Here is a 25,059-nt window from a genome sequence, read left to right as displayed (position 1 = left end):
CCGGCAGGCCCACTTCTTCCATCTGTCCAGCAGCGAAGGAGATGAGGGATGCAGTCAGGCTTTCTTGGGCTGGAGCAGCCAGTCTTCAAGGTCCCATCCTCCACCTGTCTGTCTGCTCACCACCTCCCTCCTCTGTTCCCACTGTCTGCCAAGGCACCCCCACACTCCTGTCCTCTCAACCAGGGCTGGCCTCTAGAAGGGTCTTTGCTCCCAGATGGGCGTGTCCCCTTCCCCTGGGCAGGTGCTGAGGTCTCTTTCCACCACCGGCCTCTTGGGCGCCAGGGGGCTGAGAGCCCCCCACCCCAGCTCCTTGCCCTCCCCGTCCCAGAGTGGCTGAGCCCTCCACATCCTCCGAGCGGGGACTGCAGTGGCTCTGTGTCCAAGCAGGGGTTCTGGATCTCCCCCAGTGTGGGGGCCACAGGCCTTGGTGGCTGCTGGGGAAGCCCGGGGCCGGAAGTGCTAGGCGCAGGTGGCGGCAGGGGTAGCAGTGGCGGGTGGGCATCAGTCGCTGAGCACGGCCCCTGGGAGCTCGCTGGTGAGCGTGTGCCAGGGCTCGATGCGCTTGTCCTTGTTCTTCAGGCAGTCAAACCAGTGCTTCAGGCGCTCCCCCTTGGTGTGGATGCCCAGAACCACACCACCTGCAGGAGGACAGGAGGGGCAGCTGGGGCACAGGGACCCCCAACTCCCAGGCGTGGGGCCCATGCCCCCTCCCAGGTTCTGTGCTCGAAGGCCAGCCTCTCCCACTGCCCGCTGAGTTCTGAGCATGAACAGGACCTGACCTCCATGCCACACTCTGGCCCCGTCAGGGCCCAGCCATCCTGTCTCTCTTCCACCAGGGCAGGGATAGGGGCAGGGTGCAGAGGCAGCATCAGGGGTCAAGGAATGGGGGCCTGAAGAGGGGAGAAAGGGCCAGGCAGCCCCACTATGCGCAGCCACCAGGCCCACTGGGAATTTGGGGACTCTAGCGCTCAGAGTCCAGCCCGAGGCACTGCCCATCATTGTCTCTTGTCTGTGCTCCACCACAGAGTGCTGTGTGACCCTCCCAGAACTCCTTCCATCTCTGGGTCTGTCTCTTCCTGGGGCACAAGGGTCAGGCTGGAGAAGGTCTGAGGCCCCTGACCTAGGGGCAGGTGGTCCGTGGTTCCAGCTTTCCCCATGGACCAGGAAAGAGGGGCTGTGGCCTGATCCAGGACAGGCACACAGTGAGACGGTGTTCCCACTATGCCCCCTTACCAATGAAATCATTGGATTTTCCAATGTCGTAATCCCAAACGGTGACCTCCAGGGACTTCTTGGCCAGGTCCCCATGCTTGATCTCGTAACAGAACTCCTGCTGGCAAGAAGGGAGTATTAGGGCTGATGCCACGAGGCCTGGGCCTTGGCCGGGGGCCAGGAGGGGTATGAGGTGTAGGGAAAGAGGAGGGACGGGGGTGATCAGTGCTCAGAGTGGATGAGGGGTGGATGCTCACATGTCTCGCCCACTTCCCCCTGAGCTCCACTGGGGTCTTCAGGGCCCCTGTCCCCTCGCCCGCTTGCTCCTTGTCCCTGAGCCTGCTCTCCCCACACCCCGGGAGCCTCCTGACTGCAGAGGCACTGCACGCCCCACAGTCCTTGTCATCCTGGGCCTCTCTGGGGCCTGGCTTTGCTGACCCCTCCCTTCTCTGTGGGACCCTCCCTTCCATCCGGGGTTCCCCTCACTCTCTGGAAGCATCTTCTCGACCTCCCCTGCCTGCCTCTGGATCACTGGTGTGGTGTGGGCTCTACCCAAAGCCCCTCTGCTCTTCTTTCCTTCTTGTTCCTTGGGGGGAATCCGCATTTCCAGCCATACTTGCCGCCTTGGGCGGAAGACTTCCTGGGGCCCCAGGGTGTCTCGAGTCCCCTTGCCCCACACAGAGTTTCTCCCCATCTTTCTCACCCCCTCTTTGCCCTGTTGCCTCCATTAAGAACCCAGGACTCCCCTCAACACTTCCCTCCCCCCAGCCCTACATCCGACAAGTCCTGCCAAGAGCTTTCCAGGGGTCCCCCAGCTCCCCTGTGTCTGTGGTTTGGTGCGGCCCCTCCCCACCGTCTCTGACCACCCTCCCCATCGCGCCATGACCTTTTGAAAACCCAGCCACACCCCCACTGCTGTGGGGCAGAGGAATGGCCTTCATGAAGCTTCACCAGCCCCTCACACCTCATTAAACTCCGGGTTCAGGGTTTTTTTCTTCACCGCTGTCTTATGTTTGGATTTCTTGTCCACATCTGGCCTCAGGTATCTGGAATTACATCCAATGGACAGGCAGAGGATGGGGACATGCTATGGGGTATAGATCAAGCCAGCAGGTATTCAAAGAGCTTTCTGTCCCTGGAGAGAGATTCCTGGGCCCTTCTTTTGTCCTAGTCATTGGATTTTCCCAACGCTATTTTGTGGCAAAGGCGAGACGTTGTTTTCGAGAAGCAAGTGGTCCCTTCATCCATCGCACTTCTGTTCACACACACATTCCTGAAGTTAACCCTGGGGGGTGCCCTCCATCCCCCTAGGAAAGGGGTTTTTCCTCATTTCTGGAAGTCTAATTTTCATAAAGCTCACGTTTCCCACCAGAACAGAGTTTTTAGCAGAGTTGGTCTCTTGTTCAAACTTCTTTTTTTTTTTTTTTCAGATGGCTGACTGCAACCTCCGCCTCCCGGGTTCAAGTGATTCTCCTGCCTCAGCCTCCAGAGTAGCTGGGACTACAGGCATGTGCCGCCATGCGCAGGTAATTTTTGTATTTTCAGTAGAGACAGGGTTTCACCATGTTGGCCAGGCTGGTCTCTAGCTCCTGACCTCAGGTGATCCACCTGCCCTGGCCTCCCAAAGTGCTGGGATTACAGGTGTGAGCCACCACCCCCGGCCTCAAGCTTCTTTTATAAAATAGCAGATTTATTGAGATATAATTCACATATCATAAAATCCATCCTTCTGAAGTGTAAAATGCAGTAGCCTTTAGTAGGCTCCCAGAGTTGTACAACCATCACCACTACCTCCATTGGAGCTTTGAGGAAGGACAAGACCTTTTGTGCAGTCACAGGGAGGCCACCTAGATGTTCTTCCCTCCACAGCCACTAAGGCCTTAGACTCTGATGCAGAACAGCTGTCTTCCTCTGAGGCTCAGAGAGGGGGAGTGACTTGCCCAAGGTCACACAGCCCGCAAGCACAAGTGTGGTGCTTGAAAGCCAGGCTCAGACTCCTTTCTCTATGACAGGGAGGTCATATGCAGGCTGGAGAAGGGGACAAGAGGTCCCCAACTTCTTTGCAAAGCTTCTCACCCTGTTCCTGCATAGATAATTGCATGACAATTGCCTTGTCCCTGCTGAATGTGCTCTGGGGTCTCTGGGGTCTCACCCATGACCAACTCCCTGGGCCTGGCACCAGGGAGCTTAACAAACATCTGTCCAGCGAATACCTGCATCCCTAGGAGTGAAGCCACCGCCCAAAGACACGCCCATGTCCAGCTTAACCTGCATCCCTAGAAGTGAAGGCACCGCCCAAAGACATGCCCATGTCCAGCTTATTCTGCCCAGTTCCTCTCCAGAAAGGCTGCATGGTTGACACACAGTGCCTGCGACAAAGCTGAATGCTATCATTTAAAAACTCGTTGCTGGTTTGACAGGCAGAAAATGATATCTCATAGTTGCTTTACTTTGCATATTTTAAAATTGTGACTTTCATGGCATAAATAATACTGGTTTATTACAGAAGCACTAGAAAATGCATGTGGACAAAAGTTGGGATTAGGAGAGAGAAATGAAGACATATGTCCACACAAAAACCTGTTCATTGCAGCTTTCTACCATCACCAAAAATTGCAAACAACCACACGCCCTTCAACTGGGGAACTCATCAACAACAAACTTGTGGTTTACCCACACAATGGAAGACCACTTAGCAACAAAAAGGACCAAACTCTTGGTACATGCAACTGACAGATGAATCTCAAACGCATTCCTCCGTGTGAAAGAAGCCGGACTCACAGGGCAACACACTATCTGACTGTTTCATGGGAAAGTCTGGAAACCGCAACACTATTGAGACAGAAAACAGGTGAGTGGTTGCCTGGGGCCAGGGAACTTTCTGGGGTCATATTCTCTATGTTGATTCTGGTGGTGGAAACAAGACTATACTAGCCTGGGTGATACAGCGAGACCCCATCTCTACCAAAAAATTAAAAATTAGCTGGGCATGGTGGTGCATGCCTGTAGTCCCAGCTATTCACAGTGCTGAGGTGGGAAGATGCTTGAGCCCAGGAGTTCAAGGCTGCAATGAGCTATGATTGCGCCACTGCACTTTGGCCTGGACAACAGAGCAAGACCCTGTCTCTAAAAAAAGAAAAGAAAAGAAAAACTCACTGGATATGAATGATACAGGTTGAGGATCCATTATCTGAAATGCTTGGACCAGATGTTTTGAATTTTGGATTTTTTCATATTTCGTAATCTTTGCAGTATATTTACCAGTTCAGCATCCCTAACTCAAAAATTCAAAAATCTGAAATCCCAAACGCGCCAATGAGCATTCCCTTTGAGCGTCATGTCGGTGCTTGGAATGTTTGGGGTTTTGGATTTACAGCTTTGGGACGCTCAACCTGTACCTCAATAAACCTGATTTAAAAAAAGTTTGGGGGGATTCCCCTAAGCCCGCCACCCGGAAACAGCGGATTTCCTTAGTTACTTACTATGCTCCTTGGCCATTTCTCTACGTATTGGTATTGTGTCTGCTGTGAACTGTCCTTGGCCTGTTTGGTGACGGGTGAGGAGCAGGGACAGAAGGGTCCTGCGTGCCCTGCCTTCACAAGCCCCTGGAAGGAAAGTTGTTTTGGGATCTCTGCACCCTCAGCCTGGACAACTTGTGCCCATCTGGTGACCCCTCACTCAGCCACCAGACTTCCACGACAGGCTCCAGCCTCGGCACCTTCAGCCATGGACAGTTCCGCCAGCGTTGCCCTCTGTTCTGCTATTTTCTCTACCAGAAGTGCCCTTCCCTCCTCATCTGACCACTCTGGGGAGATCCCTCAGCACCCTCCCTGAGCACACCCTACTCTGGCACAAGCCCACCCTGCAAAGCCCCTGAGGCCCACCCTGTGGCGTCTCTCCCTCCCTTGCTGTCAGGACAGTGGTCCTGGCCACCGGGGCTCACAGAGCCGCCCTGTGCCGCGTACCTCTGAGCCCTCTGCACAGTGCCTTCTGCTTGCCTGTGGCTTTGAGAAGAAACCCCTTCTGGTTATACATAAGACAGCCAGAGAAGGGAGTTGCCCAGGGTGGCACAGCACGTTGCTGCCAGTTACTGCCATTTTCGCTGGCATGAAATGGAGATAACAACAGGAGCGACAGCACAGGCTGCTGAGCGCGTCACACGCAGCCATCGCGCAGCTCAGGGATATTACGTGTAACTTGACATGTCAGCGATTGTCACAGGCACTGCTACTCCTGGGGTTTTCCATCAAACCCTCAAGAGCTGGGCCTGGGGTCAACTTCCAGCCTGGGGAAACTGGGGCAAGTATCACCAGAGATGAGCTTTATAAAAATAATGGTGCTAGCTGGGCATGGTGGCTTGCACCTGTAATCCCAGCACTTTGGGAGGCCGAGCTAGGAGGATCGTTTGAGTCCAGCAGTTTGAGACCAGCCTGGCCTATACGGCAAAACCCAGTCTCTACAAAAAATACAAAAAACAACTAGCCAGGCATGGTGGTGCACACCTGTAGTCCCAGCTACTCAGGAGGCTGAGGGGGAAGGACTGCTTGAGCCCAGGAGTTTGAGGCTGCTGTGAGCTGTGATCGCATCACTGCATTCCAGCCCAGTGACAGAGTGAGTCACTGTCTCAAAAAAGAAAGGAAGAAATAAAGAAAACAAATAAAAATAATAGTGCAGACAAAAGGCCTTGACCCATCTAGCTTTGGCCCTCAGCATCAACCGCTAGATACGTCCCTCCCTTTCTTCTGGGGCACAGGCCACACTCTCTTCCAGGTCTAGGATGCAGCTGAGGGGTGCCCCTATTACCATCTAATCTGTGCCCTTATTTCCTCTGCTTTAGTGAGGAAGAGGCCCCTGGTCCATGAAGGGGCCTTTCAGAGATGGGGACCCCTGAGGAGCCCTGAGCAGCAGCCCTCGTGTCTCACCCAGGGTGTCTGAAACAGACGTGGAGGTCTCAGGTGAGGCGTGGCTCAGATATAGGGAGTGGCCCACAGCTCGGCCTGTCTTTGAAAGGCCACGTGACCTGGCCCACGGCTGGCAGGTGGGACCCAGCTGCAGGGGTCCAGCAGCACCCACAACAGCCACCTGTGGCAGGGAGGAGCTTGTGGTACAGTGGACAGGCCCTGCCCAGATGGCCCCCCACCTGCCTGTGGAAGTTGACCAGACCATCTGTCACAGCAGGTAAGACTCTGCTTTCTGGGCAACCCAGCAGGTGACCCTGGAATTCCTGTCCATCTGGCAGGTGGGCATTGAAACTGGTTTTAAAATGTCACACCATAGGCCGGGCACAGTGGCTCACGCCTGTAATCCCAGCCCTTTGGGAGGCCAGGGTGGGTGGATCACTTGAGGTCAGGAGTTCAAGACCAGCCTGGCCAACATGGTGAAACCCCGTCTACTAAAAATACAAAAATTAGCCTGGCGTGGTGGCGCATGCCTGTAATCCCAGCTACTTGGGAAGCTGAGGGATGAGAACTGCTTGAACCTGGGAGACAGAGGTTGCAGTGAGCTGAGATCACGCCACTGCACTCCAGCCTGGGCAACAGAGTAAGACTCTGTCTCAAAAAAAAAAAAAATCACACCATTTTGGCTTCAGATTGCATATCCTCCTGCAAGGATATATACGCGTGAGATTCAAGTCAATGACAAGTCAGAAGAAAAAACACATATATACGCAAACCAGTATCCTACTGTGTGTGTCGTTTGTTGTGTTTTCGACAGCTGTCCATGTTACAATAATTCCTCTAGTTCAAATTTATTCATTTTTAACTTCATAGTACCACATTCTACACACTGCCCATGTCCCCTCAAGCTTCCCCTGGCTCCTGCAACCACAAATCTAGTCTCTGCCTCTGTGGGTTGACCTATTCTGGACACTTCATAGAAATAGAGTCCTGCAACACGTGGCCGTCTGTGTCTGGCTTCTCTCGCTTAGCATCTTGTTTTCAAGGTCCTCCCACCGTGTAGCATGCACCTGCTACACTCCTTCTTAAGGCTAATATTCCACACACCCGCTACACTCCTTCTTAGGGCTGATATTCCACACACCTGCTACACTCCTTCTTAGGGCTGATATTCCACGCACCTGCTACACTCCTTCTTAGGGCTGATATTCCACACACCTGCTACACTCCTTCTTAGGGCTGATAGTCCACGCACCTGCTACACTCCTTCTTAGGGCTGATATTCCACTGCAGGGACAGACTTCATTTGTGTATCCATTCATCAGTGGACGGACGCTTGGGGTGTTTCCACTTTTGGCTGTTGTGGATAGTGCTGCTATGAACATTCCTGCACAAGTTTTAGGATGGACATGTTTTTCTTATCTCTTGGGTATATAACTAGGAGTGGAATTGCCAGATCAAATGGTGATTCTGTGTTTAACTTTCTGAGGAACTATCAGCTGCTTCCCAAAGTGGCCATCCCATTATTGTCATATTATTTTTATTTGTTTATTATTATTTTGAGACAGTGTCTCGCTCTGTCACCCTGGCTGGAGTGCAGTGGTGTGATCTCGGGTCACTGCAATCTCCGCCTCCCAGGTTGAAGTGATTTTCCTGCCTCAGCCTCCCAAGTAGCTGGGATTACAGGCGCCCGCCACCACACCCAGCTAATTTTTTTGTTTTTAGTAGAGACGGGTTTCCCCATATTGGCCAAGCTGGTCTCAAACTCCTGACCTCAGGTGATCCGTGCGCCTCGGCCTCCCAAAGTACTGGGATTACAGGCACGAGCCACTGCACTCGGCCTAATTTATTACTATTTTTAACTGTAGAGACAAGGTCTCAGTATGTTGCCAAGGCTGGTCTCAAATTCCTGGGTTCAAGCAATCCTCTCAAGTAGTTAGGACTACAGGGACATGCCACTACACCAGGCTAATTTTTAATTTTTTTGTAGAGATGGAGGTCTCACTATGTTGCCCAGGATGGTCTCAAACTCCTAGCCTCAAGCAATCCTCCTGCCTTGGCCTCCCAAAGTGTTGGGAATGTAAGTGTAACTCACTGCACCTGCCACATACAATTTTTAAAGTGACAGAAATATGATCATGGCCATGGGAATGGTGCCCCTAGAGCTGTGCCACGAGGAGTACTGGCCTCTTCATGGTGCCAAGATGTCCCTGAGGCCTTAGTCACCTGGGTCCTTGGTGTCCCCTAGGTCAGGGCCATCCCTCTGTCATTCCCCCTCCCTGAAGCACCTGCCCCTCCTTTCTGCTGAACTAAATTCCTCCCCAAGTCTCACTTTTCCAGAGTCTCCCTGTGAGCTCACACTCATACCTACCTAGTTTCTGAAGAGCCCCGAGCACTGACGGTAGTCACTGTGGCACCTGTAGCACCCTCTCCAAAGGGTCGCCAGCTCCTGCCTGGCTCTCAGAGCTACACAGCCTCTCCTGACCAGGCTCACAGCTCCACAGCTCTGTGGCCCAGGCCACCTGGCATGGCCCCCTGAGTTAGTGTCTCTCCCCAGGCCCACCATCAGCCCTGTTGGTAGAGCTGGGTGGACTCTTATCCACATCTGTGGCCCCAGTATAGGGCTGGGCAAATGTGGGCAGTTGCAAAGGCCTGGCAGAGTTCCTCTGCATCCTCCCCCAGCCTCCTGGCTACCCCTGGCACTGGCCCCGCCTTCTGTCCCCTCCTCCGACTCATGGCCCCTCCTGGGCCCCTCAGTCACAGAGAGGCCTGGACATAGCATCAGGTGATAACTAATATCTGCATGACCCTGGGAAGCCACTCAGCTTCTCTGTCCCTCAGTTTCCCCATCTGTGAAATGGGCTGGCCATGCTTAACCCCTGGAGTTGCCAAGGTAGCCCATCAGGGAACACGGCGCCCCTGTACCTCAGGCACTCCCTGGGTGCCTGCCACCTGGGACCACAGAGCCGGCACACGGACCCCCGTCCTTGGAGGTGAAGACGTGGCAGGCGCCCCTGTACCTCAGGTACTCCCTGGGTGCCTGCCACCTGAGACCACGGAGCCGGCACACGGACCCCCATCCTTGGAGGTGAAGACGTGGCAGGCGCCCCTGTACCTCAGGTACTCCCTGGGTGCCTGCCACCTGGGACCACGGAGCTGGCACACGGACCCCCGTCCTTGGAGGTGAAGATGTGGCAGGTGGTCACATGCACGGCACACTCACGTTTTCACGTAGGGGTCCGAGTAGCCATTGGCGTCCATGGCGGCCAGGTGGGCGCACTGCACGATGCCTACCAGCAGGCCCTGCTTCTGCGAGCTGTACTTGAGGGAGATGAGGATGCGGCCCCGCTCCTCCAGGGACTTGTCTTCGGTCTTGTCCACCTGTTGGACGGGACGGTCACTCAGTCCTCACCTGCTCCCACCCCTCTCTTGGCCGTCCTTGGCCTCCTCTTCCTGAGCCCGCCCATCCAGCTGCTGCAGCCGGGCCTGGTCACGGTCCCTGGTGAGTGGCCTCACTGTGAACTCACAGCCCTTCTGTCATCTCTTCCCTCCCAAGGGCTCTTCCAGGGCTGGATCTCACCCACACCCTCCCTGTTCTTGGCTGCATGTGGCCTACGGTGGCCTTCACAGCCCAGCAAGGGCCAGCCCAGGGGTTGGCAACTGCAGCCCGGGGGCCAGATCAGGCCCGACGCCTGGCTCTGTGTGGGATGTGAGCTAAGCATGGCTCTTACCCTTATTTTAAACAATTTCTTTTTCAAAAAAATAGAGACAGGGGTCTCACTATTTTGCCCAGGCTGATCTCAAACTCCTGGGCTCAAGGGATCTTCCCACCTTGGCCTCCCAAAGTGCTGGGATTACAGACATGAGCCACCATGCCCAGCTGGTTCTTACTTTTTGGAATAGCAGAAAGAAAAATGAAATGAAAAATATTTTGTGACACGTGAAAATGACATGAAATTCACACTTCAGCTTCCATTAACACCATGTTGTTGGAACGCAGCCTTGCCAGCTCCGTGATGCTTCTCTATGGCTGCTTTTGCCCTAAGGACAGAGCTGCATGGTGGCCACAGATTGCAAGGCACACAGAGCCTAACATTAGTGCTAAGCGGCCCTTCACGGGTCTGCAGCCCCCGGCCTGGCGCGCTCGGCTTCCGCGGATGGTCTTCCACCAGGTCCTCCTCACAGCCCGCCCTGACTTTCCCTTGGCTTTGAAGCCGGGTCCCACCTCCACACCTTTGCGCACCCTTAATCCACAGCTCCAGCACCCTCCTCTGACCTCCTCAGTGTTCACCGTTGATAAGTTCCTGGTCCTTCTGGGCCTGGGGGGCTTTTCTGACCCTCAGGGTGGGTTGGCCGTCCCCTCTGCGTGCCCACTGCCTCGGGTTTATCCTGTCATGGCCCGGTGTGGCCCCCTGCTTCCTCAGGGGTCTGCCCCAGCCCCTAAGTTCCTTGAAGTTGGAACTCTACCTGTAAATTTTTATTTTGACAGAGTCTGACTCTTGTCACCCAGGCTGGAGTGCAGTGGCACGATCGTGGCTCACTACAACCTCTGCCTCCCGGGTTTAAGCGATTCTCCTGCCTCAGCCTTCTGAGTAGCTGGGACTACACAGTCTAATTTTTGTATTTTTTGGTAGAGACAGGGTTTTGCCATGTCTGCCAGGCTGGTCTCGAATTCCTGACCTCAAGTGATCCACCCACCTCAGCCTCCTAAAGTGCTGGGATTACAGGTATGAACCACCGCATCCAGATAATACCTGCGTCATCTTTAATACCTCAGGGCTGGGCAAGGGCCTGGCACTAAGGGCCCACTGGAGGCTTGTACTAGTGAAGGCAGGAATGGAGGGACAGATGGTCCCCTGTGCGTTCAACCTCATACAAGCAACTCCAGCCTGGGGGTTCAAAGAAAGGCAGAAAGGTCTGCCCATGACAATGGAGCCTGGTGGATGGAAAAGGGTCACCGTGGCCCCAGTTCCCTGAAGGTGCTTCCTGGAGCCTCTCAGGGTGCTGGATGTGGCTCCCTCAGGAGAACCCCGAAGACAGAGTTCTGGTACATTCCTCACCCTGGAGAAGCTGGGAGCCAGGTAGGGAGCCCATCCAGTGGCTTCCCTGCCTCAGCAGCTGCCAGTGCCTGCCTCTCAAGGCAGATCTCAGCTCCAGGCCTCCCCATCCCCAGCCAGCCTGATGCTTCTCCATTCCTTGCCCTCCCGAGACTACCCGGCTTCTTCCTTCTGGCTGCTGCACACCCCAAACCCTCTCTCCTAGGCCCTCAGCCCACCCAGACAAACCCAGCTTGAGCCCACTCAGACAAACCCAGCTTGAGCCCACCCACACATGCCCAGCTTGAGCCCACCCAGACACATCCAGCTTGAGCCCATGCAGACACGCCCAGCTTGAGCCCACCCAGACACGCCCAGCTTGAGCCATGCAGACACGCCCAGCTTGAGCCCACCCAGACATACCCAGCTTGAGCCCACTCAGACAAACCCAGCTTGAGCCCACCCAGACATACCCAGCTTGAGCCCACCCAGACATACCCAGCTTGAGCCCACCCAGACATACCCAGCTTGAGCCCACCCAGACATACCCAGCATGAGCCTACCCAGACATACCCAGCTTGAGCCCACCCAGACATACACAGCTTGAGCCCACCCAGACATACCCAGCTTGAGCCCACCCAGACATACACAGCTTGAGCCCACCCAGACATACCCAGCATGAGCCCATGCAGACATACCCAGCTTGAGCCCACCCAGACAAACCCAGCTTGAGCCCACCCAGACATACCCAGCATGAGCCCATGCAGACATACCCAGCTTGAGCCCACCCACACATGCCCAGCTTGAGCCCACTCAGACAAACCCAGCTTGAGCCCACCCACACATGCCCAGCTTGAGCCCACCCAGACAAACCCAGCTTGAGCCCACCCAGACATACCCAGCTTGAGCCCACCCAGACATACCCAGCTTGAGCCCACCCAGACATACCCAGCTTGAGCCCACCCAGACATGCCCAGCTTGAGCCCACCCAGACATACCCAGCTTGAGCCCACCCACACATGCCCAGCTTGAGCCCACCCAGACAAACCCAGCTTGAGCCCACCCAGACATACCCAGCTTGAGCCCACCCAGACATACCCAGCTTGAGCCCACCCAGACATACCCAGCTTGAGCCCACCCAGACATACCCAGCTTGAGCCCACCCACACATGCCCAGCTTGAGCCCACCCAGACAAACCCAGCTTGAGCCCACCCAGACATACCCAGCTTGAGCCCACTCAGACAAACCCAGCTTGAGCCCACCCACACATGCCCAGCTTGAGCCCACTCAGACAAACCCAGCTTGAGCCCACCCACACATGCCCAGCTTGAGCCCACCCAGACAAACCCAGCTTGAGCCCACCCAGACATACCCAGCTTGAGCCCACCCAGACATACCCAGCTTGAGCCCACCCAGACATACCCAGCTTGAGCCCACCCAGACATACCCAGCTTGAGCCCACCCAGACACATCCAGCTTGAGCCCACCCAGACATACCCAGCTTGAGCCCACCCAGACATACCCAGCTTGAGCCATGCAGACACGCCCAGCTTGAGCCCACACGGACACGCCCAGCTTGAGCCCTGTGTCCCCCTGGATCTCCTTAGGACTCTAACAGGCTCCTCTCCTAAGCAGCCCCAGCCACCTCCTTTTGCTCACAACCGTGCCCCCTAAGCAGCCCCAGCCACCTCCTTTTGCTCACAACCGTGCCCCCTAAGCAGCCCCAGCCACCTCCTTTTGCTCAAAACTGTGCCCCCTAAGCAGCCCCAGCCACCTCCTTTTGCTCAAAACCGTGCCCCCTAAGCAGCCCCAGCCACCTCCTTTTGCTCACAACCGTGCGCCCCAAGCAGCCCCAGCCACCTCCTTTTGCTCACAACCGTGCCCCCCAAGCAGCCGCAGCCACCTCCTTTTGCTCACAACCGTGCCCCCTAAGCAGCCCCAGCCACCTCCTTTTGCTCACAACCGTGCCCTGCCTAACACCAAAGTGAGTCCCTCTGGCTACATCTAACCCTTTCTGGAGATGAGACTCCTGTGAGGTGAGCAGGGATGTTGAGCAGGGAAGACATACATGCCCCACCGGCCACCTTCGCCACCTCCCACGCCCAGAGCAGACATGGCTAATCGATCCTAGCATTTGCCCTGGGCTCCAATGCCACCTCAGAATCCTTTTCAACACAGTGCTCAGGCAGCCATTCCTGGTGGATCAGGCCAGGCCTGCGAGATCTCGCTATCTGCCGCTCAGGCAGAGCTTTGTGTGTGAGGGCCTCAATGCCCTGTGCTGCTTGTGTCAGTGTGTGTGGTGTGAAAATTAAACAATATAAACCAGCAGGGGCCAGGCACAGTGGCTCATGCCTGTAACCCCAGCACTTTGGGAGGCCAAGGCGGGCAGATCACCTGAGGTCAGCAGTACAGGACCAGCCTGGCCAACATGGTGAGACCCCGTCTCTACTAAAAATACAAAAATTAGCTGGGTGTGGTGGCGGGCCCCTGTAATCCCAGCTATTGGGAGGCTGAGGCAGAAGAATCACTTGAACCCGGGAGGTGGAGGTTGAAGTAAGCCGACATTGCGCCACTGCACTCCAGCCTGGGCGACATAGACTCCATCTCATTAAAAAAAAAAAAAAACCAACCAACCAGCAGGCATATTTTTAGCTCTTTTTTCAGGGGTGGGACATTGTACTTCGGGTTGTTTCATATGAAGACCACTGGGTCTTGCTCAGTATTGCCTTAAAACAGATAATGTTCACAGACTGTAAATTCTAAAACCTACCGCCAGAGGCCTGGCACAGGGGCTCATGCCTGTAATCCCAGCACTTTGGGAGGCCAAGGCAGGAGGATCACTGGAGGTCAGGAGTTTGAGACTTGCCTGGCCAACATGGCGAACCCCCGTCTCTACTAAAAATACCAAAATTAGCCAGGCGTGGTGGCGCACACCTGTAATCCCAGCACTTTGGGAGGCTGAGGCAGGTGGATCATTCAAGGTCAGGAGTTTGAGACACCTGGGCAATATGGTGAAACCCCATCTCTACCAAATATACAAAAATTAACCAGGCGTGGCGGCACACGCCTGTAGTCCCAGCTACTCGGGAGGCTGAGGCATGAGAATTGCTTGAACTCAGGAGGTAGAAGTTGCAGTGAGCAGAGATTTTGCCACTGAACTCCAGCCTGGATGACAGAGCAAGACTCAGTCTCAAAAAAATAATAATAATAAAAGTACCACCAGAATGTGGCTGTACTGCCAGGGGTGCATCCCCAGCTGCACTCCTGCGGTCACTGTGAGTCCCCGAATGGCACCAATGAGCCGGTAGCGCATCCAGCAACACCCTGATCATGGCCATGCACAGGGACGCACATGCTTTCACGAACGCATACCACACATGTGGACACACACACTGTCGCACACAGACACGTACTGACATATGCTCTTACACACAATTCACACACGAGCACACACACACACACGCTGACACCCCACGTACATACCCACGTGGTTGTTTGTTTATGCCAGTGATGAAAACTCAGGAACACTAAGGCAGGGCTGGTGTTGCTTTCTTTTTTTTTTTTGAGACAGAGTCTTGCTCTTGCTCTTGTCACCCAGGCTGGAGTGCAGTGGTGCAATCTCGGCTCACTGCAACCTCCGCCTCTCAGGTTCAAGCGATTCTCCTGCCTCAGCCTCCTGAGTAGCTGGGATTACAGGCATGCACCCCCACACCCGGCTAATTTTTTTATTTTTAGCAGAGACGGGGTTTCGCCATGTTGGCCAGGCTCTCTCGAACTCTTGACCTCATGACCCACCTGCCTTGGCCTCCTAAGATGTTGCCTTTCTTAAGTGACATAGACCATGTGGAAAAACCGGGTTACCTGTGGTTAGTGACTAATAATAAAACAGGAAAAGTTATATCCATCACACAAATGTCTGAGGGGGAGAGAATGTGACAAGGAATAAAATTGGATCAAATTCTGCAAAAGTAACTGGGATTCTAGGAAGAAGCCGTGGCCTCAGGCTGACTCGCCCCCGGGGCTTGACTTGGGCTAAGCTTGAGGTGAGTCCAAGTCCCCGGGCCCCACTGGGGCTGGGTACACTGGGGACAGCCACCGGGCTCTGTCCTCCCAAACTTGCCCCTTGCCCAGTCCTCTTAGGGGGACAACGTGCCATCGAGGGGACCGTGCCTCCGCCTGTGTCCTGAACACTGGGAGGCTGAGGCCCCAGGATTTCTCTTGACCCCAGTGGCACGGGGGACTCCTGGCTTCACCAGCCCTATGAACCAGGTGAAGGTGAGGCCATAGACAAGGGAGGATAGGGGAGGGAAGAGGGACATAGAGACCAAGACTCAGAGGGCGTAGCTGCTGGAGCAGGCCGGGGGCAAATCTGTTCTGACATAACGTTGAGACAAATGCCATTTCTAGGAAAGGATACTCTGCTGTCTCCTCTGCGTATCTCACAGGCACTCAGGTCTAACATGTTCCAAGCGTGCTCCTTGCACGTCCTGTCCACCCATGGTCCCTGCTGAGTCCTCTGAGCGCAGCAAACAGCCCCTCAGGCTTCAGTGGCTCAGGCCCCAAACCTTGGATCTGCCCTTCCCTCACCCAAGGACGTCCTATCTGCTGCCTGCACATCCGGTTCAGAATCAAGCCCTCCTACCGCTGCCAAGGTCAGGCCAGGGTTGTGCCCATCTCTCCCCATCTCCCCAGGCCTCCTGCCCTCTCCTCCCTCTTCTTCAAGCCATCCTGAGCCCAGGCCAGCGAGCCTGGTAAAATGTCATGCCCCGTGATCCCTCAGCTTAGCACCCTCCCGTGGCCACTCAGAGTGAAAGCCAGGGTCCTTCCTCACCTCCACCCCCTTGACTCTCCATGCTCACCTCCCTGGTCTCCCCTCCCCTCTCACTCTGCCCCTCATGAGTCCCATCACAGGCAGGAAGTTCTGCCTTCCCAGCACCTGCCACCGAGCCAGGTACACAGCAGGTGCTCAATCAATCCTCTCACCGGCAGCGGCTTCTCCAGGCAGATGCTGAAGGTCTTGGTGTGGTTGGGTTTCAGCTTCTTCAGGGGCACACGTGTCTCCCCGATGAACTCATTGTGCCGGAATTTGTCCTCGTCACACACAGAGATCCTAGCGGGGGCGGTGGTGAGGGGCACAGCCAGTGCCTCAGACGCACTGGGCATGGTGGAGATGTGCGCAGGTAGGGCCAGCCCTGGCTTCTCCTGCCCCAAGCCCTGCCCTGGTCTGGGGTGGGAGATGCACAAGATGCCTGGGCCCTGACAGGGGCAGAGTGTGGCACGATATCAGGCACTGTCGTCATGGACAAGTGTCCTCAGGTTGGAAGAGGGGACAGGAGAAGGCAGAACCAGTGCCAGGAGTAGCCAGGAGGCTGGGAGAGCCGGTTCTCTGGAGGGAACCACCTCCAGCACCCTGAGAGGCCCCAGGAAGCACCTTCAGGGGACTGGGGCCAGGGTGACCCTTTTCCACCCACCAGGCTCCATTGGCATGGGCAGACCTTTCTGCCTTTCTTCAAGCCCCCAGGCTGGAGTTGCTGGCATGAGGTTGAACCCACAGGGGACCATCTGACCCTCCAGTCCTGCCTTCATTAGGAAAAGCCGGGTGGGAGTGGGGGTTGGGGAGGGAGCAGGCGGCCTGGGGCCCTCACCCACCGCAGGGTCTTGCGGATCATGTCTTCATCTGTGATCCCGTAGTAAGTGAGGGTCTCGTTCCATGTGGGGTTCAGAGTGTTACGGAGAGTTTTTGTTCTGAGCTTATTTGCCTGGAGAAGAGAAAAATGATCTTATTAGCATCAAAGTGTGTGTCAAACAGAAAAATGGCCCCCAGAGATGGCCACATGCTCATCTTGGAGCCTGTGAATGTGTTATCAACATGGCCAAGTGGACTGAGGCTGCAGGTGGACTTAGGGTTGGTAATGAGCTGACATTAGAATAGGGAGATTATCCTAGATTGTTGGGTGGCCCAACGTGGTCACAGGGTTCTTAAAAGCAGAAGAATGGACAGAGAAGACAGTCAGGGACGTCACCAAGGAAGGGGGCCAGAGAGATGCAATGGGGCCCCCTGTGAAGGTGGAGGAAGGGGCCACAAGCCCAGGAGGGCCGATGGCCTCTAGAAGCTGGAAAGAGCTAGGAAACTGTGGGCTCCCCGGGCTCCAGAAGGAATGCAGCCTTGCCGACACCTTGATTTTAGCCCAGAGAGAGACCACTGTTGGACTTCTAACCTGCAGAGCAGTCCGAGAGTAAACTCGCTGCTTTAAGCCACGAAGTTTGTGGTCATTTGTTGGCAGCAGCCATAGGAGGCTCATCCAAGGAGGACCCCACCTCCAGCCCGATGCCACGGGGTAGGTTCTGCAGGAGGCCTGTGTGGAACTGGAGTCTCCTTCCCAGGGCATTCCCTGCCTTTGTGGACCGTCCCCTCTGCCTGGAACCCATCCCGTCCTTGGGTCTGCCTTGGGGGTGGCCTCTCCGAGCTGGAATATTGCTGCCACTCCCTCCTCCTGTGCCAGCGGCTCTGAGCTCCTTGCCTGAATCGGTCTGATGCCTGCCACACCCGGCCCAGGCTGGGAGGTCAGACAGCCTGGGCTTCCAATTCCAGCTCTGTGGCAGCATCAGGTTCCCCACTGTGGAAAGAGCACAGGAATCCCTCTCTCCCATTGCTTTCAGGAGCTGTTTGTAAGGAGACTGCTCTTTATAAAACACTAGGGAAAGTCCTGGGGACTTCCTACAACTGGGCAGCCATGCACTGCCAGCTCCAGTCCCACAAATGAAGGGTCACTGAGCACACTTCCCTGGTCATACTCGCCCTTGGCCCTCACATCCCTGAGCCCTTCTTGCAGCATAAGGGCATCAAGACCCGGTGTGGGGAGCCCATTTCTTCCCCAGGAGTAGGTGGTGGGGCACTGCCATTTCTCCTACAGCCCTGCCTTCCCTAGAGAAGGGGGAAGGGCCCCTTCTGGGGTGGTCCTCCTGGGCTGCTGTGGGCCCCAGGCCTACCCATTTAGCCCCCACGTAAACTCAGACTCTGCCCCATGAAATTAAAAATAAAACAGCACTGAAGTGTAGGATGCACAGAAGGAAGTCTAATTAAGTTCTGACTTTCCATGGCCCAAGGTCACCTTGATGCTTTTATTTAACAGCAATTTTTCTCTCTCCTGTCTGAGATGCACCTGTTGTGCTGGTGCCCTGAGCACATGTGTGGTCGGACGCTTGGGTCATCCGGCGTAGGAATGAGGGGCAGATTCTGCCCACTTCATCCCCCTTACGGAGAGTCAGGGCATCCTGTGGTCAAACACATGGGGCAGATTCTGCCCACTTCATCCCCCTTACGGAGAGTCAGGGAACAGCCCATCAACACGTTAGATGCTCTGAGAAGTCCTGTGGTACAGAAACCTGTTTAACAATGTTTCCCCATGTTATTTAACCACGGAGTCCTTTGTTTGCACCTAATAGTAACTTCCAGCTGAGAATGCTTCTTATAAAATGCTGGCCTGGAAATTCTCCTGGGGTTTCCCCAGATCAGCAGGTAGGTAACGCTGACTCGTGAGGTCCCCAGGAGGCAACAGGGTGTGGGGCAGACTGGGTGCTCTGTGTGCAGTTGAATGGTTGAGGTCCCATCAGCTTGCTTGGACTCTGAGGGGAGTGGCAGCTGTGGTCCTCCCTGGGTGCCCGCAGCCCAGTCCAGGCCCCAAAGCGAAAGGACCAGAGTGCATTGCCTGAGGTGGTGGGCGGGTGCAGCTGGTGGGCAGGCCTGGGTGGAACCCCTCACCTTACTGGCTCCTGGCAGCAGGTGCAGCTTGACGTAGGGGTCTGCCAGCCCATTGTGGTCCATTGGCTTCAGGCCCTGGGCAGAGAACAGCAAACGGTGTGAACTGGAAATCGGGGAGATGGAACTGACAGGGCCTGCAGATGCCCTTGTCCCCTGGGTCTCCTGGCTGGGTCCATTCATGGCCCGTTTCACAGAAGCCCCCGGGCCCCACACCTCCAGATGGAGGGAGTGAGGATGGCTCAATGCTGATGCAATCTCCCCTCCCCAAAACATCCTGGCCCAGGGCAGCTGTCATGGGGCCTCTGTCAGGACAGACTTTCTCTTCTCCTCATCCTGGAAGCCAGGTGGCTCCCCCTTCTCTGAGCCTCCCTCTCCACCCCGCTTTGCTCAGGCCCTGCCATCATCCTGACTCCCGTCCCCCATCTACCAAGCATGGCCTCCTGAGTGGCCACGCCCCTCACTGACCCTAAATCCACGTAACCCCGGGACACAGTCCGAGACTAGGCCCCATTTCTGGCCATATTTGTCACAACTCCCAGTCAGTCCACAGAGATCACACAAGCAGACTGGCCACAGAGGGTCCCTCCACAAGATGGCACCCCTCTCTCACTTTGGTTCTTTTAGAAAACCCAGCCACGCGTGCACAGCCAGAGGCACACAGAAGCATGGACAGAGAGGGGCTTTGCTGACCTCAGCAGGCTCTCGTCTCTGAAAATTGCATTTGTTTCCTTCTGGGATGGTGCACAGGGATGCAGGGAGGCAGCTGTGGCATCTGTGGGGGTGCAGCCGGCAACCCCAGGATAGTATTCAAAGGGCTTCTACCCAGCCAGGCCGGGGAGGCAGCTCGGCGGCTCACACCAGGCCCATCTCCAAGGGAAGGCTGGGGCTCCCTCCCAGGCCCACCCCACCTCGGTTTGACGGAGCTCTGGGGGATGCGGCAGGGGCTTCCAACCACCTACTTCCCTGCCACTGGCAAAGGGCAGAGGTTTGGGGGCCTGGCTGGCTTGGGCTCCAGGCTCAGCTCCTGTTCACCAGCTGGGAAGTGGATGAGTTACTTTGCACGCTAAGCCTCAGCTTTATCATCTGTTAAAGGGGTTGGCCGGGCACGGTGGCTCACGCCTGTAATCCCAGCGCTTGAGCCCAGGAGTTCAAGACCAGCCTGGGCAACACAGTAAGACCCTGTCTCTTCAAAAAACTAAAAAATTAGCTGGGTGGGGTGGCATGTGCCTGTGGTTCCAGCAACTAGAGAAGCTGAGGTGGGAGGATCGCTTGAACCTGGGACACGGAGGCTGCAGTGAACCGTGATCGCACCACTGCACTCCAGCCTGGGTGACAGAGTGAGACCCTGTCTCAAGTTAAAAAAAAAAAAAAAGGGCAGGGGTGTAATAATCCCACCTTCCTAGGGCTGGAGTGAGAGGGAGGGAGACCGTGTGGACACAGGGCCTGGCAGGCAGGGTTTGCTCCCTTCCCTGCACGCCAGGCCCCCATGAGACGCCGGAGAAGTGGCTGAGGTCTGCTGGGTGCATCTGAGCTGTGCCCTGCACTGTGGGGCTGCCTCTGGGACAGGGCCTGGCTCAGTGGCCCTACACGTGCTCAAGGTGACAAGGCTGCTCTTCCAAACCCAACTCCCTCACCCTGCCTTGCACCTCTCCCACCAAGTGCCTGAAGCGCAGAGTTCTGGGAATCTGGTGGCCCGGCCTGACCAGGCGGTGCCTGACTGCTGTGTCTTATTCTTACAGTCCTTATACATTTGTTTGTTGTAGCTTAAAATGTTTCCATTTGGGCCACGTTTCCCGACACGTTTCACTTACAAACCTCTGGGCCACCACATGTTCTGGCGTATGTCTTTGCAGTGGCTCTCGTGGCCCCACCTCCGTGCCCCGAGACACCCGTGGGAGCTAGGCTGGGTCGAGGGGCGCTGTCATGCTGGGACGGGAGGGATGCCTGCTCTGTCCTTCAGACCCCGGGACTGTGACGAGGCCCCTGCTGCTGCTCTCTACTCCTCCACCTGGCAGTTCCCTGAGCACCCTGGGCAGCCACACATTTCGCCAAAAGCAAAAGGACCAGCAGGCACTGCCTGAGGCCCTGTCACTGTGCTGCCACCAACTTCTGTGCCCAAACAGGCAGCTTCCCTGGCCCTGACCTGGGGTTCCGCCAGTGCCTCCACCTTCTGTGGGGCTGGCCTCCCATGAAGCCTGACCTCTGTCCACGGAAGGGGAAGGTGGGGAGGCTGTTTCCAGGGCAGGGAGCTGCTAGTGGGGCCCTTGGGCACATGCTCCCCAGCTTGGGAGTTGGCAAGAGACATAAACTGATCCCATGGTTTAGGGGTGGGCCTCACGGGAGGTGACGTGGTTTGGCGGTGTCCCCACCCAAATCTCATCAGGAGTTGTACTCCCATAATTCCTACAGGTTGTGGGAAGGACCCAGTGGGAGATAACCGAGTCACAAGGGGAGGTTTCTCCCAGACTGCTCTTGACGTAGTGAATATGTCTCACGAGATCTCATGGTCTGACACTGTCCTTGAGGTAGTGAATACATCTCACGAGATCTGATGGCCTGATAAGGGGAAACCCGTTTTCCTTGGCTCTCATTCTCTCTCTTGCCACCAAACATGTGAGAAGTGCCTTTCACTTTCAGCCATAACTGTGAGGTCTTCTCAGCCATGTGTAATGGCAAGTCCAATAAACCTCTTTCCTTTATAAATTACACAGTCTCAGGTATGTCTTTATCGGCAGCATGAAAATGGACTAATACAGGGGGGATGGGCGGAAGCGGCCCCGGGGGAGGCCCTGGCTGGTACTGGCACTGAGGGAACAGATGGGGGGTCTGGCTTTGAGAGGAGAGCCTCTCCCCAAAAACCTAGCCCTGCCCCGCCCTGGGCCTCTCAGAGGCTGTTGCTGGTGAAGTGTTCAGAAGAGGAGCTTTCTAGTCTGAAGTATCATTCAGCCTGAAAAGGAAGTTTTGACACGTGCTGCAATGGGGATGAAGCCTGAAGACATTCTGCGGAGTGAAAGAAGGCAGACTCAAAAGGACAGATCCCGGGGACTGCAGACTCAAAAGGACAGATACCGGGAGACTGCACTTACATGAGGTCCCTAGAATAGTCAAATCCATAGAGAAGGAAGCCAAATGGCAGCCTCCCCAGGGGCCAGGGGAGGAGGAAGGGGGAGCTGTTGTTTAATGGGCCCAGTTTAGTTTTGCAAGCTGAAGAGGGCTCTGGAGATGGGTTTCACAGCAGTGTGAAGGTGGAAGGTACTTAGCACAATTGAACTGTATGCTAAAAATGGTTGAGCGCTGAGGGAAGAAGTAAAAAAAAGTGGTTGAGGTGGGAAATGTATATCTGTGTATTTTACCACAATAAAAATAAAAAGTCTCCCAGAACTGGTAGTGCCAGGGGCCGCGTGTTAACTCATTTAATGCTCACAACAGGCATGTAGGGCAGGGACAACTAACCCTATTTACAGATGGGCAAACTGAGACTGACCCTTCTAAGGGGGGCAAGCAAGGGTGCACCCCAGGGTGTCCAGCCCCCACCCTGGCCCTCCAGAGGCCAGCCCTGCTTCAGCTCACCCACCCTGGGACCCTCCCCACACCCCAGCCCAGAGCCCCAGCTCTTCCCCAGCCTGCACCACCCCTTCCCTACAGAACTGGATTTACACAGAGAAGGAACTGGGCCTCCCACCCCCACTTCTGATACCTGAGGGATACAGCCCAAAGTGGACACACAATTACATGTGTGCACGCACGGTACCACACATGTACACACAGAGACACACATACAGCCATGTATGCGCATACACACAAACGCACCTGGAGCTGGGAAGGGAAGGCCCTGGTGTCTGGCATGGAGAGAGGAAGGGGTGGGCTTTGGCCAGAGTGGCCTGGCAGCTGGCACCTCTCCAGTCCCCAGGCCTGGACCACCTCTACAAAGTTGGACAGAGGGAAAGGAGGAAGGGTCTAGCTTGGTCTCTACCTTGGCACAGCTGGGGTTTGACAAATGCTCAGTTCTGCTCCTAGGGGTGGGCTGGAGCCCCCGCCAGGCAGGGCTGGACATGCCCTGAGTCATAGCATGGGTGGTTCTAGAGGAGAGGGCAGGGGTGGGATGGAGCGTGCAGGCCTCTCAGTGCCCTACCAGGGCCCTGAGGCTGGCGTGGATGGCACTCACACCTACCCATGGCAGTCCACATGTGGCCCAGGCTGGGCTGGGAGACAGCCTGGGGTGGCACGCAGTAGCCTGTCCTGCTGGGTGGCCATGGTGCCAAGGACAGCCCTCGCTGCCAGGCTGGGAGGAGGGGCAGGGGGCCTGCAGGTTGGGAGGCTGGGTGGGGCTGGGCCCAGGCAGCTCTGTGGGAAGCCGCTGGATCTGAGCTGGGCTGACTCAGGCCCTTCCATGGCACTACTACGGAGACTCTACTGGCCATGCAGGCCCTTACCTTGCGAGAGAACATCAATTTTGGCACCTTCCTCCCACAGGGAGTGATGGGGTGAGGGGAAGGGAACAGGACAGTTGAGAACATGGAGCTGACACATGCTTGAGCGGCAGAGCCAGAGGGGAGCACCAGGGGCCAAGCCAGGCTGCAGAGGGCAGAACCAGGGGCCGGGCCAGGCTGCAGAGGGGAGCACCAGGGGCCGGGCCAGGCTGCAGAGGGCAGCACCAGGGGCCGGGCCAGGCTGCAGAGGGCAGCACCAGGGGCCGGGCCAGGCTGCAGAGGGGAGCACCAGGGGCCGGGCCAGGCTGCAGAGGGCAGCACCAGGGGCCGGGCCAGGCTGCAGAGGGCAGCACCAGGGGCCGGGCCAGGCTGCAGAGGGCAGCACCAGGGGCCGGGCCAGGCTGCAGAGGGCAGCACCAGGGGCCGGGCCAGGCTGCAGAGGGGAGCACCAGGGGCCGGGCCAGGCTGCAGAGGGCAGCACCAGGGACTGGGCCAGGCTGCAGAGGGGTCCACAGGCACCCACAACCCCAGCCCACGTAGTGAGGCTCAGAGGGCCTCTGGGCTCAGGCCCTGGACACCCTGCCTGGAGTGGCATCGGCCTCCTACAGTGGCTCGGCTTCCAGGGTGCAAAGTGGGGTCCCCACTCCTCAGGGCGTCTGGGAGGCCTGGAGGCACCAGCACCCAACCCGCCCTCCCTTGGCCTGCAGGACAGACATCACCCTGCCCCTCTCTTTGCCTATCAGCAGCCCCTCCCCAGGCTCGAGGGTCCTCGGTCCAGGCCTTCATCTTCCCATTCTCATCTGTTTCTTTGCTCCCCGCAATGCCTGACTGTCCAAGGCCTTTCTTGGGGATGGGTATTCAAGAAGGTTTAAAGAAGAATTCCTTCCTGGCCCCACACCCCACAGAGCGCAGACATCCAAAAGCCTGGACAGGAACCTGGGGAGTGGTGTGGTCTGGCCTCCCTGACCTAGGCCCTCTCGAGGACCCCGGGCCAGGGAATTTGGGGGCAGGCTGGCGGGGCCTACCTTGGCCTTGGTGATGGTGCAGTGGAGGGCGTTGTTCTCCTGGTCATACAGCAGGCTGAAGTCCAGCATGCCCAGGGCGGCTGCGGACAGAGGAGGGCACAGGTCCCACCCTGGCCCCATCTTGGAGAGGCTTCGCCTGCCCCTGTGAGACCAGATGAGCCTGGCCTGGGCAGGTGCCACCGTTCCATGGCGGCTGCCACCAACCAAGCACCTGCTCTATGCCAGCCCCTCACCCATCCTCCCAGTCCCACCCAACCCTGGGAAGTCACAATAATCTCCCCACTTTCCAGAGGAGGAGCTGAGACCCAGAGAAGTCAGGTGGGTCACTCCAGTTCCCTGTCTGGCCCAGTGCGTGGCCCACCTGAGCTGGGCACCCAGCCAAAGGAGTTCCTGCCCTCCTGGTGCAACTGCCAGTCTGGGCCCCGTGCCTCAGTTTCCCTCACCTGTGAAATGTCACAAGGATCACACAAGGCGGAGGAGATGAGGCTTTGAGAGGGACAGGCCCTGGCCAGGAAGATCAGCTGATTTGCTCAACAGTCCCCCAGCCAACACACAGGACGGCAGCTCCTCTGTCTCTCTGGCCCATTGGGAACCCTGAGCAGGCTGTGAGGAGCCAGCTGAGTCCTCATACTGCTGCCCCCAAGTCTCTCAATGGCAATGGTAACTCCCAAAAGCCAGGGGGAGGGTGCAGCCAT

General features: G+C 56.5%; 1 protein-coding gene across 1 annotated transcript; it reads right to left on the bottom strand.

Annotated features, from left to right (window-relative positions):
• Positions 1-25,059, bottom strand: LOC115933239 (double C2-like domain-containing protein beta). The gene is made up of 9 exons (XM_063695478.1): positions 24,996-25,059; positions 24,365-24,444; positions 18,910-18,984; positions 16,797-16,906; positions 16,131-16,257; positions 9,334-9,491; positions 2,177-2,258; positions 1,234-1,330; positions 1-638 (listed from the first exon to the last, which is right to left on the bottom strand). Exons 1-9 carry the CDS (start codon positions 25,057-25,059, stop codon positions 502-504), a joined length of 930 nt encoding a protein of 309 aa, XP_063551548.1. The 3' UTR covers positions 1-501.

This window comes from Gorilla gorilla, chromosome 12 (genome assembly GCF_029281585.2).
Source record: "Gorilla gorilla gorilla isolate KB3781 chromosome 12, NHGRI_mGorGor1-v2.1_pri, whole genome shotgun sequence".
NCBI lineage: Eukaryota > Metazoa > Chordata > Mammalia > Primates > Hominidae > Gorilla > Gorilla gorilla.
This window is presented reverse-complemented; position numbering and strand designations above follow the sequence as displayed.

What these genes read in the sequence shown, in the direction of transcription:
- LOC115933239 (XM_063695478.1), bottom strand. Translation starts at nt 25,059, where the DNA reads ATGGCTGCACCCTCCCCCTGGCTTTTGGGAGTTACCATTGCCATTGAG. An exon ending in GCCTGGAGAAGCCGCTGCCG is followed by an intron (nt 9,492 to 16,130) that starts GTGAGAGGATTG and finishes CCCGTCCAACAG; the next exon opens with GTGGACAAGACCGAAGACAA. An exon ending in AAAATCCAATGATTTCATTG is followed by an intron (nt 639 to 1,233) that starts GTAAGGGGGCAT and finishes GTCCTCCTGCAG; the next exon opens with GTGGTGTGGTTCTGGGCATC.